The 16,321-nt window shown below is 43.0% G+C and overlaps 1 protein-coding gene across 1 annotated transcript; it reads right to left on the bottom strand.

The window, feature by feature from the left end:
- On the bottom strand, positions 1 to 4,613 carry LOC125302223 (adenosine receptor A3-like). Its single transcript, XM_048255310.1, has 2 exons — positions 3,223 to 4,613; positions 1 to 849 (listed from the first exon to the last, which is right to left on the bottom strand). Exons 1-2 carry the CDS (start codon positions 3,555 to 3,557, stop codon positions 276 to 278), a joined length of 909 nt encoding a protein of 302 aa, XP_048111267.1. The 5' UTR covers positions 3,558 to 4,613; the 3' UTR covers positions 1 to 275.
- Positions 4,614 to 16,321: the final 11,708 nt, after the last annotated feature.

The raw sequence follows: 16,321 nt of genomic DNA, 5'->3' as shown, positions 1-16,321 counted from the left end.
TTGTTTTTATATGCCCTTTAAGAAGCTTTAGGGGGATATATTTAATCACGATAAATGTATTTAATATATATGTACTGTAATATCACGATTAATTAACTCATTCAAATGTCTCTCGGCATCTGTAGGATGACATCAAAAAATGTGCAGTGGTCTCTTTATTTTTTTCCAGATATATATGCATGCAATACACCTGCTATAACTCAGTCACATAGTCTGATATTTCTGGGCTGTGTAGGTGCTTCCCTGGGTTTAGGTTGTTTGAACATGGAGTAATATTAGTGGTGTTCTCTGTCAGCCACGAGCCAAGAAGGCATACAGATGTCCCTGTATGCCTTCTTGATCCTGGGCACCTTGAAAGTGTATACCACCGGGTTAACGGCTGAGTTGGCATGCGAGAGCAGGATGCCCGTGTACAACACTGTCTCATGCACGTCCTTGTTGGCGTAGATGGCAATGTTGATGAGGTGTATGGGTAACCAGCAGAGAGCAAATAACACCAGCACAAACAACAGCGAGCAGGCCAGACTCCTCTCCCGCTGGTAGAAGGCACTGGACTCCCCATTCCAGCTCTGCAGACGTCTGCGGATCAGATGGAAGATATAGGCATACAGCGCTGCTGTGCACAGCATGGGGAGCAGGATACAGCCCAGGAAGTTGAAGAACACCATGTAGGACATTGACATCACATCCATGAACTTGCAGGTGGGAGGGTGGGTTGAGTTGATGGTGGTGTTTTGGGAGGTGTGCAAGCTCCACCCTAGCAGGGGCACAGAACCTAGGAGACATGCTGTGATCCAGCATCCCCCCACCACACCCCAGGACCTCTTTGCCGTCACTAGCTTTCTGTACCTGCAACAACAGTTCGAATAAGACAGGACCCTAAGCACAAGTTTAGCAACTTTATTGGCATGATTGATCTTGGCTTTATGTATACAACCTATGACAGTAGGAGCTGTTTTAACAATGTCTACATAGTTTCTGTATTTTCATCTTGTTTTCTAGTAAATGATTAGAATCAAAGCAGAATAATATAAAGTTCTCTGTCAGTGTAGTCATAATATCAGTTAGTTTCCTCTGATGTTATCATACAATTACAAATGTGTTTTTGTGTTTAGATGTTTGAGAAGGTTTAATATTGCTACATATTAGGCATGAAAGGCTCCCTGGTGGGCTCGTCCATCTCCGGGGAGCGTTAGCTGTATTGTGACGGCATCTTCTGTTATATTCTGCTGCTTACATGTTTACTCCGACACTGAATACCTTGTTTGCCCAATAATTACTATTTCAACACACACATAAATACTTCCATATCGTAACATGCTGATTCACTAGGTGCAACAACCAACCTGGTCCATGTAGACACTAATTACATTAACAATAGAGGCAGGTTCAAACACACCTGGCTCCATCAGAAACAAACCAACCAAGCCCACCAAGCTACTCGTGCAACAAGTACAAGTAATATTCAACAAGTAATATTCAACGCTGTCTACATTCCTCCACAAGCCAACACAGATGCTGCGGTTTCAGAATTGCAAGAAGTGTTAAATAGACAACAACACACGCACCCTGAAGCTGCGTGATTTCAATCAAGTGCATCTGAACCGGTCCATGCCTGAATTTATTCAACACATTCACTTCCCTACACGTGGTGACAACACACTGGATCACTGCTACACGCAGTTCAAGAACAGTTACAAGTCTCTACCAGCTTTCGGAAAATCAGATCATGCCGCTGTTTTCCTACTGCCTATGTACAAACAGAGAAGTCAGACGGACCCCCAGTGGCGAGGGAGGTCCAAGCTGGACTGACCAATCGGAAGCCAGGCTACAGGATGCCCTTAGCAACGTTGACTGGGAGATGTTCAAGACGAACTCTGCTGACATAAACGAGTTTACGGAAGTATCATTGAGTTACATCAATATGCTAACTGATTCCATCATCCCAACTGTAAAGATCCGAAGCTTCCCTAACCAGAAGCCATGGGTGGATAGAGAAGTGAGAACGGCATTAAAGACACGCACCATGACTTATAATGGGCTTATTTCAGGGGATATGACGGATTACAAAGCAGCATCTTATAGTTTCACATTAGAGCTATTAAAGATGCTAAAGCGGGCTATAGAGACAAAGTTGAAGCTGATTTCTTGGAGGGTGATCCAGCATGAGTGTGGAAAGGACTCCGAACCATCACTGGCTTTGAAAGAAAGTCCCTCCTATGATGAATGTGAGTAAAGCCCCCTCCCTGATGAACTTAATGCTTTTTATGCTCGCTTTGACATGAAAAACACAGACTATCTTGCACTAGCTGCAGCATGTGAAGCAAATGAGGATGCACCTTTCTGTGTCTCTGTGGTCGATGTGAGCAATGCCTTTAGGATGGTTAATTGTAGAAAAGCTGCTGGACCGGATGGAATTTCTAACAGGATTTTGAAATCCTGCGCTGCTCAGTTAGCTCCTGTGTTCACTTATAGTCACAAAGCCAGAACTGAGAGACTCAGGAGAAGTTTTTATCCCCAGGCCATCCGAACTCTGAGCTCACACTATACTGACTTTGCACACATTCACTCCTCAGCACTCTCAAACATTTCCTAACTCTGAATTCACACTATACTGACTTTGCACTCATTCACTCCTCAGCACTCATGACCCCCCCCCCCCACACACACACACACACACATCGGACTTTCTCCAACTTTTGCACATCTCCAGAGAACTTTTTATTTATTATTTTTGATTTCTCCTCCATCTATCTACCCATGTCCTTGATTGCCAAGCCTTTCTGCCCCCACCCCCCACCCCCCCCCCATCCCCAACACACACACTTACATCATCACTGTCAGCACACTGCTAGCTACAGTAAGCCTCCTCTACATACTTGCTGCACACTGCCCCCCCTCCCTACATACACACTACACACACACACAGTCACTGCTCCACTCCCCTCCCGCCCACACACACATCTTCACTGTCATCACTCACATACATCATACATCCAGTAATCTGCTTGCAATAGTAAGTCCCTTCACCATACCTACACAGCACATTATTTCATCAGGAAGCTTCTCCAACACACATCCCCAACATACTTACAGCAATAAGCTTGTATTTTTGTCTGTATTTTGTCATGTGTGTCTGTCAGTGTTAAGTTTTATCCAGTGTAGCCTACAGGGTCTGTATAGTACAACCTGAAGCCATATCAATTTGGCCTCACTGCCTACCTGAGTGGGATGTAGACACGTAGGAACCGATCCAGAGCGATGGCCAATAAGGAATGGACAGAAGCTTGGGTCAGAACGATCACCAGAGAGCACAGAACCACACAACCATGGACGGAGGTTCTGACCCATCCGTTCACCAAAACCGCCACAGGTATCGCCACAGCACCCACCAGGAAGTCGGCTACGGCCAGAGAGACGATAAAGCAGAAGGTGGGCTGCCGCCGCATGGCACCACACTTCCACACTGCCCAGATCACCAGCAGATTACCAAGGCAACATGCCACAGCGATCAGGACCTCCAGCACGGTGTAGACCAGTTCTACTTTGCTTGCCATGAAGAGAGAGAAGGAGATAGAGAGAGTTTTAAAAGATATTAATAGTTTCACTCAAACAGGAACAGGACGTACTGTAAGAGTTGTCGAAACAAACAGCTCAAAATGCTCAGCCCTCAGTCTGACAATGATCTCTGTTCTGTCGAAGAGTTGCATCTTTGTGGTGTGTGCGTCTGTCTGTGTGGGACTTCATGCATGTATGGTTGTGGAGATGTTTTGCATGTATGTGTGGGTGTGTTTGAGAATATGTGTTTGTGTGTTTATATATTCCTGTGTGCACCTCATGCATTGTGCATTAAAGTGGAACTTGTGTCATAGGGCCCACATTTTCTAGCAGGGCCCCTGAACATGATTGCCGGTTTCCACTTAAGACTTAAGGTTATGGATATAATGCACATTCTGAAAATGAAAGGAACTACAGTCACACAGTGCAGGCTACTCGCACGGTACAGCAAAAAAAATATTCAAATATGCTCCTTTTAGCTCAGAGAAATTAGCCCGGCCCCAAAACGCCACCAGCCCACCATAGATCACTAGAGTAAAATATGATTTTTTCACAAATTTATTTCTGTTGGAATACCTATGCGTTTAGCTCAGTGTCATTTTTGGAAAACTTTGTCACAGTGTGAAATAATGCTTCTTTGATTCTATGACAGTCACTGCCATACAATCTAAATACAAACAAGAAACTCCAAGAGAGTTAGCTTTCATTTGACACCAAGATTATGCTTCTACTCAAAGGGGTTAATAAGAGATTTATTGTTAGTATGCAATTTATGCAAAAATGTACTTTTGGATTTTCCGTTGAGTAATTAGCTGTTCCATATGTTTGCATGAGTTTTGAGGGGTGTTTTGTAGGGCTCTTACCGTAAAATCACGTCACTGAAACGCTCTACTCCTTGGCTACAAGATTAGGCTCATTTGACTTGATCTATGCAAATCTAACTTGATGTGATGCATGCTGGGTCGAACGCAATGCATACTGGTTAGAAATACAGTCCGGAGCTTAACATGGTGTCATCATGTCACATGACCTTGCAGAACTGATGATGTCATTTCAGAGATGTGATAGGGCAGTTTGGAATCTCCCCATGACGATTATGACAGGTTTGTGAAAATTGGTAAAAATGTAATGGATACCTTCTTATACAGTATGTGATTTCTGCAACAATGGTAGGCTAGCCTACTGAAAACTTTTTGATATTCTGTTATTTTATGCTGTTGGTTAAATGGATGACAGACATATTATACAGAAAACACTTAATTTTGAATGTATATGCTACAATCCAGGCCCGTTAACTGTATAACAACAATTGTTTATTTAAACTACATCATAGCAATGTATTTTGTCAGTCATCATGCTCATTTAAATGATTAAGAAGGAAAGTTGAACTGTATTTATTGCACACAAAATTCTGCGATATTTCCCGCAAGTCATGTCAGGTAGACTACAACTGATCTGTTCGGGACAAGCTGCCGTCTGTTCCAACTCCTACCGACCAACATTTGAAGTTCATGTTGACATACAGTATGAAGTCAGCCACAGTCAGCTGCAGTTAATCTCGAATGAGCCTATTGCCATCCGTCTGTAACCCAGACTAAGGGCCCGTCCCATTTCTCCCCCCTTAAAACTGCCACTTGGTTTTGATTGCCCTCAACATTAAAGCCCCCTCAACAAGGAAAGTGGAGGTGAAGATCCTTCCCTATGAAGTGGGACACCACTATATGCAAATTAGCGTAGCTTAAGCGTGCTCACCCACGTCCGCAGCCCAGCACCGGACGTATCTACTGGTAGTAGCCTGCTACTATTTTCATTCAGGAACATGCCCGTTCCAGCGGCCATTGTTGTGTGGGCCGTGCTGGTTTATCTACGTCTGGTTAATCAACAAAGATATTCGTGTTCATGTGAACGCCAGAACACACACCTTAAATATTGACAAAACTACCCACTACAGATACATAACGTTATTTGATGGGCAGACTCTCTCAAAGCACTCAGCAGATATCATGAACATCGTCAGATAGCTTCCTGAGACATTTTCTAACATTAGTGTTCAAAACTCATCAGTCCATCAAATTTTAATATGCTTATTTGCGAAAATATATTAAAAATTTGGCCGACTCGCTGAGCTCGCACAGTATCCTGGGTAATTTCATCTCCCACTTCGTTTTAAGCCTGCATTGGTCCTGGCTATATTTTGAGGGTTGATTTTAAGGGGAAAATAGCACTTCCCCTTGCTCCCTAAAGTAATGGGACACCTTAGCCCTACATGTGCACGCGCAAAAACGAGGGTTAGGGCAAAAATCTAGGGGTGGGGGAGGTATTGGGACGGGCCCTAAAAGTTACAGAGGCACAGATTCACGAGGGGGTGGAGGATTTTTCAAAGGATGTATAGTTTCAAAGCATTTTCAAAGGATGTATAGTATCTCTATATGGTGCTTCATGATATGCATAAAATTGATGTACAGTACGGGGGCACTGTAACAAAACCGGTGGCGTGAATAACAAGGCTAACTACAATCATCCCCCAAACACTGGTGAACAAACTGTCAGTACTTGGACTAACCACAACACTCTGCAATTGGGTCTTAGACTTTCTAACAAATAGACCCCAATCTGTCAGGATCCGCAACCATACACCATCATTCTCAACACTGGTGCCCCCCAGGGATGTGTCTTGAGCCCCCGACTGTATACTCTGACAACCAAACAACCCAAACAAACCATGTACTGAAATTTGCAGATGACACAGTGGTAGTAAGTGCAACTCAAAACGATGAGTCAGCATACAAAAGGAAGTGGTTACACTGGAGACTTGGTGCAACAACAACAAACTCAAGCTGACTGCAAAGAAAATGAAGGAGATGGTTGTAGACTTTATGTAGACTTCAGGTGGAGAGGACCCCCCTCCACATTGACAGTGCAGAGGTTGAAGCAATTCAACCTAGCATAGCAATTGCATAGCAATGAGGGCAATATCACTACCTCCAAGTAAATCCCTACTTTAAACCTCTGAATATGCTCAAAATATAATTATACTTCCATGAGTCTGTGGAGAGTGACTCTCATGACAGGAAGAATAAGGAGTCCGGGCCGTTTCAAGGAATTTGGGGGCCCCAAGCAAAATGGACATGGAGCCCCCCCACCCCACCCCACGCAAAGCCTACAGGAACCACCGCATAGCCATACAGTTTAAGTTCACCCACAGTTTATATAAATACAAAATTTTGACAGTGCAATACTGCAGTTGCATATATATATATATATATATATATATATATTACATTACATTACATTTAGCAGACACTTTTTGACCAAAGTGACTTACAAATGTCAGCTATATTACAAGGGATCACATTGTCCCCAGAGCAACTTGGGGTTAAGTGCCTTGCTCAAGGGCACTGTGATTGGAAGCCGGGAATTGAACCGACAACTTTCAGGCTACTGCACGCTAGCCCAGTTCCTTAACCACTACACTACCACCGCCCACATATATATATACTGTGAACATTTGCAAAAACACCACAGTACCATAAAATCCAATATAAATGTAAAAAAGTGCACAATAACTAAATCCAACATACTTAAACACACACACACACACTCACATTAACATTTTTCAGTTCTCACAAAGTGAGAAAATAAAACACTGCCATCTTACGCAGAAAAAGGATGCATTGTTCAAACTATAAAGGTTGTATAGCAATGTAAAAATCCAACATAAATACAACAGTGGCGGCTGGTGGTATTTTTTTCTAGTGAAGCAGTTATGAAATTATGACACCTCCCCACCAACATCAACAACTTGGCATTAATACACTGCAAAAACTTACCTAGTCACTAATAAGTGCTACATTGGAGATGCTCTTTTTTGGGTCAACGATGTTCATCACCTGACACTTCCGTCGAATCCATCTTGCTGACTGGTGGGGGAGACCCCTAGCTGATGTTAGAAAACACAGAGCTACACACAATAATCCTAAATAAAATATTCTCCCCTACACAGAAAAAAATCGGATGTACAAAATGAATGTAGAACAAACTATGCGAATTAATTACACAATTTATAATGAAACTCTAGTAAGGTCACTGAAGGCAACTGAAAAGTGATGGCAAGCTAATGGAGACAGTGATTGGCCAGAGTGTTGCGTCAATCATATTCAACGGCAGGAAGCGTGAAATTCTGCCCAATCGGTCACTGCTTCACGGGTGGGACTTATCTGCCATAAGGATCAATTGAAACGGAAAAAATCCACGAGCCGCCTGGGGTTTCACTCGATTTACATTGAAGTCAATAGGGAAAGATATCTATGGTAGTGAAGCAAAACGAAAATTTGGTGAAGCAGTCTGATTCACTGTAATTCTCTGTTCCACCGCGGGTGCGATGGCGCTGTTGTCACTCACAGAACTGATTTCAGGAAAACAGCTCGTGTTAGTGACTGTATTTCTCTTTCAAAGGAGTAAAATTGTGATAATTGTAAGATTTTTTTTGTGTTTTGTTTTTTACTTTTTTTTGGTGAAGCACTGCTTCACCTGTAGTCTTATAGAAGCCTCCTCTGAAATACAAGTACACACACACACACACACACACACACACATAAGATTAACCTTTCAGTCCATCTTCATCAGTGGAGGTATCCTTAGGAAGAGCCTGAGGGCTGAGAAATGTAAGCAAAGCACCTTGAGGGAGAAAGAAAAGATATGTTAGCATTTCCATATTTTGATATTTAGAAGGGATGCAGCTGCTTTCACAACTACCAATGCTTACTGTAAAAACATCCCAAGCTAATGTTATATATTGACCTAGGCCTACTTGTAGCTTAACATAGCATTTAAGCATTCTGCTGTTTGAGAATTAGACAGACGCACCTGATGCTTTAAAGACAGTAAACAGCTGGCGTGCATGAATACTACTAGACATGAATGTTCCAGTCTGCTTTGATGCACAGAATTTATCGTGTGGTTTTCCTAACCCCCATTTGGTAAATAGATTATCACGGTCGAATAGTTAGTATAGCAGAGAAGCTATGCCACTTTCATCAAACCCTATTACTAAGCTATAGCAATGTTATGTCATTAAATACAATAAACAGTGATTCTGGAACAGATCTGTGTCTTCCTTATCCCATTAATAAACATATTACAGTATGTAACCATATTCTGTCCGTTCGAAAAAAAAAGTTGCGCTAACTGTTCTAGTTTGTTACAAGCAGCATGGGCCGTCAGGCAGGTAGTTAACATAAACATTTTTTGCTAGTCTAGCCTTCCTGCTGCGACATTACACCATTTGTACAAGACAAGTAGAGCTATTTTATCCAGTATAATTTATAACTTACCACTATCTTGTTTTTTCTTGTCATCCTCTTCCTTTCTCTTCTGGCTTCCAGACGCATAACTCCGCTTCATTATGACTGCCAAGGTTTTATATTTTTGCGGCAGCAGCAGAGACCACAAACCTGGCTGGCTGGCTGCTGTCAGCGACTACTGAGAGGGGCCCCCTTGAGGGGGATCCCGGTATTGCCGATAACAGTGTCATCAGATCTGGACATCGCCATATTAGAGATACTCGCCTCATTAGAAAGCATTAGAACGTGACGCAAACCCCTAATACATACCGGGACCCTTTTTCTTCCATTTTCGGCAGGTGAAACAATCTCACTTCTGACGCTAGTGTAACGCCGATGAGAAGTTAGGAGACGGGAGGCTAAGGTATCGTTCAAAATCCAGTATATTTATTTCCTATACTATGGTTTTGGGAAACGCACCCCTGTCTGACAAGCTAGGGCACGGGCAGCAGGAGGTGTCATCTTAAAACAGCAAACTGATCAATCTATTCAGATCATGGTCTCAATCACTCGTCATTCAAACTCATTGGCCAACAACACAACAAAACACAACAAATCCACTACTCTGATTCTACTCTGATCAATGGCCAACCTATCTGAATATTCCCTTACAGACACCTCCCCCCAATCTAAACACATCAGAACTCATTGACACATTGTATAACACAAGAGGGAGAGGGAGACACAAACAATTTCGCGCACACACACAGGGATGGATTACTGCACGGGCCTACCGGGCCCCGGCCCAGGGGCCCAAGGGGTCAGGGGGCCCTGAAGCCCAAGCCTTTGCATGGAATCATTGCCTCAATATCAACACATCAAGAAGTAGGCTATGAATCTGATTGAATTTAGTATTGGCCATCCCCAAAATGCACCAGAATACAGGAAATCACATCATACAAATTAAAAAATTTCTGGAGAAGGACCCCCAAACCCCCCCTCCCACATATACGACAATAAGTGGGTGGGGGGCCCTTAATACATCTGGGCTCAGGGGCCCGAAAGTTCATAATCCGCCCATGCACACACACACACATTCGCACACACCGGGAAAACAGGAGACACAGGAGAAATGACGGGACAGTCCAACAAGAGGGCTAATAGCTTCGGCGCTACAATATTTTCATAACATGCAGAAAGGCAAGTGAAAGTGAGATAAGGCCTTTCAACTCTGCCTGGAGAGATGCAAAGTCACACAATAAAGTAACAAACAAGAGCAGACACCTATTCAAATTAATGTGGAGGCATACATCACTCCAAAAAAGGGAGGTCATATTGACAACAAAAATGTACATCAATCAAATCTTGGTTTAAATCTGAATTGAATGGTATACCACCCCCAAATTGCAAAAATAAGGCTAAAATAATGCTGGGAGAATGGTGCCTGCACCCACACATTGTGAGTCAGGTGTGGGCCCAGTTTGGCCCCCGCGGTCGTGGATCTGTTTGCCTCGACGGAGAACACGCTATGCCCTCTCTGGTGCTCTCTCAGGGCAGAGGTCAACCTGCCTCTGGCTCCTGAGAGGCAGCGGTTAGAGAGATGCGGTGTCTCTCCGCAGATGTCATTGCTACGATCCAGGGCACAAGAGTGTCTTCCACAGTGTCGGCTTATACGACACATTGGCAGCTGTTTTCGGATTGGTGCGAGGTGTTTCATGTTGACTCCATGATGGCTCCCATCGTAGTCATCTTGAACTTTTTACAGTCACGCTTTGATTCGGGCAGGACCACATCTACTATCAAGGTATATGCAGCCGCCATTTCGGCGTGACATGAGATGCTACAGTGTTCTCTTACCCCCTCTTATGGCACTTTCTGAGGGGCGCCTTACGCCAGAGGCCGCCACGGCGAGAAGCTGTGCCGTAATGGGACCTACATGTCAAGTCAAGTCAAGTCAAGTCAACTTTATTTGTATAGCACATTTAAAAACAACTGAGTTGAACCAAAGTGCTTACAAACAAACATAAAACAATGACAACGGTACAACAACAATAATAACATAACATGGGGGGAAAATAAATAAACAATTGAAATAATAAACAAATTGGTCAAAAATAAAATAAAGAATAAAGAGAGAGTGTGTGTGTGTGTGTGTGGGGGTATTAAGGTATATTAAAAGCTTGGGAGAAAATGAAAGTCTTGAAGTTAGACTTAAAGCAGTCAATGGTTGGAGAGGACTTAATATGTACAGGTAGACTATTCCAGAGTTGGGGGGCAACAACAGAGAAGGCTCTATCACCCTTAGTTTTAAGGCGTGTTTTGGGGATATAGAGAAGATTCTGAGATGAAGACCTAAGTGATCTTGGAGTGCTGTAAGGAATTAGTAGGTCACCTATGTAACTAGGTGCCAAACCACTGAGGGCTTTGAAGACAAAAAGTAACATTTTAAACTTAACTCTGTGCTCCACAGGTAACCAGTGCAGCTTAGCCAACACAGTAGTTATATGCTCACGTTTCTAAGAGCCACTTAATAATCTAGCTGCTGCATTTTGAACTAGCTGAAGTCTGTTGAGAGTGGAGTGGGTCAGGCCTGCATATAATGAATTACAATAATCTAGTCTAGATGTTATGAAAGCATGTATAAGAGTTTCAAGATCGGAGAAGGACAAAAAGGGCTTCAGTTTTGCAATGGTTCTTAACTTCTAAAAAGCTGCCTTTGACCACACTATTTACTTGCTTATTAAAATTTAAAGAGGAGTCAAAGAAAACCCCAAGATTCTTTACTTCACTGTGGCAGTTTGCAGAGAGAGGTCCTAGTGCATTTTTCAAGATAGAAACATCACTTGGAGGGCCAGAAATAATTATATCAGTTTTACTTTCGTTCAGTTGAAGAAAATGTCTTGCCATCCAGCATTTGACGTCACTGAGACAGTTAAAAATATTCTCCAAAGAACAAATGTCATTAGTGTTAACAGGCAGGTAAAACTGAGTGTCATCTGCATAGCATACATGTATACATGTAGTCCTGAGCGGTCACCAGAAGCACCGTTTGAGCCACTGGAGAGTGTCTCTATGTGCTTTTTGTCCTTGAGGACAGCCCTGTTGTTGGCCTTGTCTTCTGCAAAAAGAGTGAGTGATATGTGCGCCTTGTCGGTGAACCCCCAATGCCTTGTGCTGAGTGTGGATGTGTGGTGGTGTTACACCCTAATCCGGCCTTTATTCCCCAAAACATCACAACCTCTTTTAGTTCTCAGACAGTGGTGTTGTCTTTCATCCTCCTCCTCACGCTTCTGACGAAGACATCAGGATGAATTTGAATTATCCTGATTTGCCATGTGCGCCGCACGTTGGGGGTCTGTAAGACAGACCAGCTGCTCATTTGCTATGGGGCAGCTGCATCTGGACGGTCGGGCGGTCTCTACTCAGCGCTTGTCACACTGGTTGTGTGCTGCCATTTCTGAGGCTTATGGTGCTATGGGTAGCACTGCTCGGACGGGGGGCTCATTCAACCAGGGGAGTGCCAGCTTCTGCCGCCCTGCATAGAGGTGTTCCTGTTGGTGACATTTGCGCTGCAGCGTCTTGGTCGCCACCATCCCCCTTTCTTGGATTCTACCTCAGGGATATGACAGCTGGGTCTGTGTCCGAGGCGATATTGAATGTTGCTGCGGACAGGAAACAGCCAGAGTTGAGTTTTGGTTGTCGGTTCTTAGGCTACAACTTTTCCCCCCTTCTACACTGGGAAAGCTGGGCGTGGACTCATCTAGGCTCCGCCCTTTTTGCCACTAGCAGAGCTGTTAGAGGGCGGAGCCCATACGAAGTATAACGATAGTTACTGGGTATGTAACTCCAGTTATACGAGTATGGGCAGAGCCCTCTAACCATCGGAGCCCAGCTGTTTTTCAGTAATATTGAATATTGTGTGATCATTCACATCAGTGGCGATCCTAGACTTTGTTCGACCCTCCACACATACACACACACAGAAAGTGATGGCATACGTCAAACATTTCTATTTCATATTTGGGAATTTATATAAACTTCATATATTTTGTTAATAAGTTATAGTATTTCATGATCTGCATAATTACTAATAGCTAAACATGTTTAGTAATTTGAATAGGCCTACTTCATATTGATTTTTAAATTATTACACTTGTCTGTTGCAAACTATTTGTTTCTCCGCAAAAGCCACGATGAAACAGTAACAAATAAATGTAAAGAGTCATATCATGTGGAGTGTATTTTTTAGTTTAGGCCAGTATCCTTGTAATAAGCGTGTATTTATAAGAATTTGGAAACTTATTTCATTTTTAAATTTGATTTGATTTGGGGGCCCCCACCACCTTGACGCCATCAGTAATATTGAATATTGTGTGATCATTCACAACAGTGGCGATCCTAGACTGATGGATTTCCTAGACAGAAAGTGATGGCTTACGTCAAAGGTTTCTATTTCATATTTTGGAATGTATATAAACTTTATATATTTTGTTAATAATGTATAGTATTTTATGATCTGCATAATTACTAATAGCTAAACATATTTAGTAATTTGAATAGACCTACTTCATATTGATTTTTAAATTATTACACTTGTCTTTACATTTGTGGTGTGTAGGTCTAATTGAGTGCCTGTCAACGTGAAAGTAATTAGCATGGTTTTAGGCTAGTGGAAAATATTTGCATAGTGCAAGGATATGTGGATGCAATTCATCGTGTTGTCTATTCAAAGAAAATCTTTCCTGATCATAGAAGAGATAAGTGTCTCACAATGTTCATTTCTATGATATTTTTTGCAACTCGCAACATTTTTCTTTTTTCAATTTCAATACTGTCTGAAATCACGTTGAGTGCCTCAGGAAACAACTGTCAGCTAACAGTGGACTTTCACTTGAAGCAGATCTCAAGATCTTTTTGTTTAATGATCACTTCTCCTCTACACCCAACACATAGCTTGTCTTGTTGTATTGTTATTGCTTGTCTGTCTGTCTGTTGTTATGCTTTCCTTCTACTATGTTAAAAGACCTTGGGTTTGAGAAAGGAGCTATATAAAATAAACGTATTATTATTATTATTATTATTATTACTACTATGAAGCAAGTCTGAATGAACGCTATTGCTATTGTTTGCTATTGTTAGGGTGGAGAGAAAAGCAGCGTGAATCACCCAGTCAGAATATGTAGTTGAATACCTTCTTCTTTATCGTTTGGTGCCCTTGATGTAGCCTCTGTGTATCATCTCTGTGACATGCCGGCTCAATGCATGAAACATGAATGGGGAGACCACACACTGATTCCGTAATAATAAAGATAATTTATTAAATAAAGGTAAATTTAACAGAGACTAAATGATAACGTGGTGTAGTGCAAGTCAGTATAATGGAAGGAAACCAAAAGTGTCATGCAAAATCAGTCTAGGGGTTTAACAGCCAAAAGACAACGAAAGCCAAATGCCAGGAGGAGGAAGCCGCCCTCACTGTTGTGGATGCAGGGGATTTACAATCCTGCCAATCAGGCACACCTGAGAAGGTCACACTTTGTAACAAATTTTGCGGAACCTACACGGTCTACGCAGTCCTCTATCCGAGGAAGTGGAAAGGAGTCGGGCTTCGTTACCATGTTCACTTTGCGATAATCTGTACAGAATCTAAAGGTACTATCTGGTTTTGCTACCAGCAAGCATGGTGACGCCCAACTAGAATACGACGGTTTTGCCAGACCATTCTCAAGTAAATACTGGACCTCACCCTCCAGAATTTTCTGTTTGGCTGGTGGAACGCGGTAAAAAAGCTGCCTAATTGGATCAGCCCCACCAACGTCTATATCGTGCTCAATAGCATTAGTGCATGTCGGTACATCGGAAAATAATGATGAATAGGATAAAATCAGGGATTTCAATTCACCCCTCTGTTCATCGGACATATGACCCAACAGGCCATCAAGATTTTTCAACATTTCTGAATTTTTCAGATGTGGCAACAGTAAACAGTCGTCAGGGCCACCCTTCTCCTCCCCCTCGGCTGCCACCCTCAGGGGAGGAGAAACCGTACCCCCGTCTGCCAGAGCAGCAGTCTTAACATCATCTCGATCATTTCGGAACGATGGAGTGTAATACCGTTTTAATAAATTGATATGACACCGCTGAGACGATTTCTTTCGATTTGGTGTAGCAATTAAATAATCCTGCTCAGTGACTTGACGAACCACCGCCAATACCTGATCCCCTGGAGTGAACAGTCGTACCTCTGCATGACGGTCGAAAACCTTTTTCATCCGTGCCTGAGATTTTATGAGGTTAGTTTTTGCACACTGCCCAGACAAAAACAACCTGCGACGAAAGCCATTAACGTAATCAATGAGGTTAACTGGAGGGTCCGATTCCTGCAAACCATCTTTTAAAACGGACAGTGGACTGCGAACCTTATGTGCAAATACTAATTCATTCGGACTGAAACCCAGACTATCCTGCGAGACTTCCCGAGCTGCCAGCAGTAACCACGGGAGGCCTTCCTCCCAATCGCGCTGTAATTCACAACAATAAGCACGCAGCAAAGACTTTAAGGTTAGATGGAATCGCTCTAAAGCACCTTGGCTCTGCGGATGGTAAGCGCTACTTAAGTTATGCTTTACCCGAAGTTGTTTCAAAATGTCCGCAAACATCTTCGAGGTGAAATTACTCCCTCGATCAGACTGAATTACTTTGGGAATGCCAAAGACTGAAATAAACTGTGACAGAGCTTTTACTATAGACTTTGTAGTGATGCTTCTCAAAGGGAATGCTGCAGGATATCTAGTAGTTTGACAGATGACTGTTAACAAGTAACTAGAGCCAGATTTCGATGGGGGTAATGGACCAACACAATCTATGAGGAGACGTTCGAAAGGCTGACCCACTGCTGCTATTGGATGCAGTGGCGCGGGCTTAATAGACTGGTTTGCCTTACCAGCTATTTGGCAAATATGACAGGTTTTAATAAAGCCTGCAACATCACGCCTCAATCGTGGCCAGTAAAAATGCTGGAGTAGTCGAACATACGTTTTACGCACACCGAAATGGCCCGCTCCCTCCCCATGGACAGCCTGTAATACCCGTTCTCTGTATTTCTTCGGCACGACAATCTGTAATAGTTAACAGTTTACAATCTGTAAAAAGTGTCAGTCAACTCGTTGTTATAAGAGACAAATTTACGCACAAGCAAGCCGTCAATGAGAAAATATCCCCGGTCTGCGCTCGGCATTTTCTCTTCCGATAAAGCCCCACCCAATAGCTCTGCCAACCCATCATCCTCTCTCTGGGCCTGAACAAAATCACAGCGTTCGAACGACGATGGCAAATTAGGTAGCTGTGGGCATACACGTTTAATGTCGGAGAGCTCACCAGAACCATTCACTGCCTGCGCGCGACTCTTTGCCCGAGTCACACAAGACGCAGCTTAACACCTCAGGAAACTCTGCGGCAGATTCGTCTGGTTCATCAACCTC

Source organism: Alosa alosa, chromosome 10 (genome assembly GCF_017589495.1).
Source record: "Alosa alosa isolate M-15738 ecotype Scorff River chromosome 10, AALO_Geno_1.1, whole genome shotgun sequence".
Taxonomy (NCBI): domain Eukaryota; kingdom Metazoa; phylum Chordata; class Actinopteri; order Clupeiformes; family Clupeidae; genus Alosa; species Alosa alosa.
Note: the sequence above shows the minus strand (reverse complement) of the source record. Positions and strands in the feature narration are given on the sequence as shown.

Bases quoted from the DNA above. Each gene is read 5' to 3' on its own strand.
- LOC125302223 (XM_048255310.1), bottom strand. From the start codon at position 3,557: ATGGCAAGCAAAGTAGAACTGGTCTACACCGTGCTGGAGGTCCTGATC. The intron at 850-3,222 runs GTAGGCAGTGAG...CTGTTGTTGCAG, and splicing joins CGTGTCTACATCCCACTCAG to GTACAGAAAGCTAGTGACGG.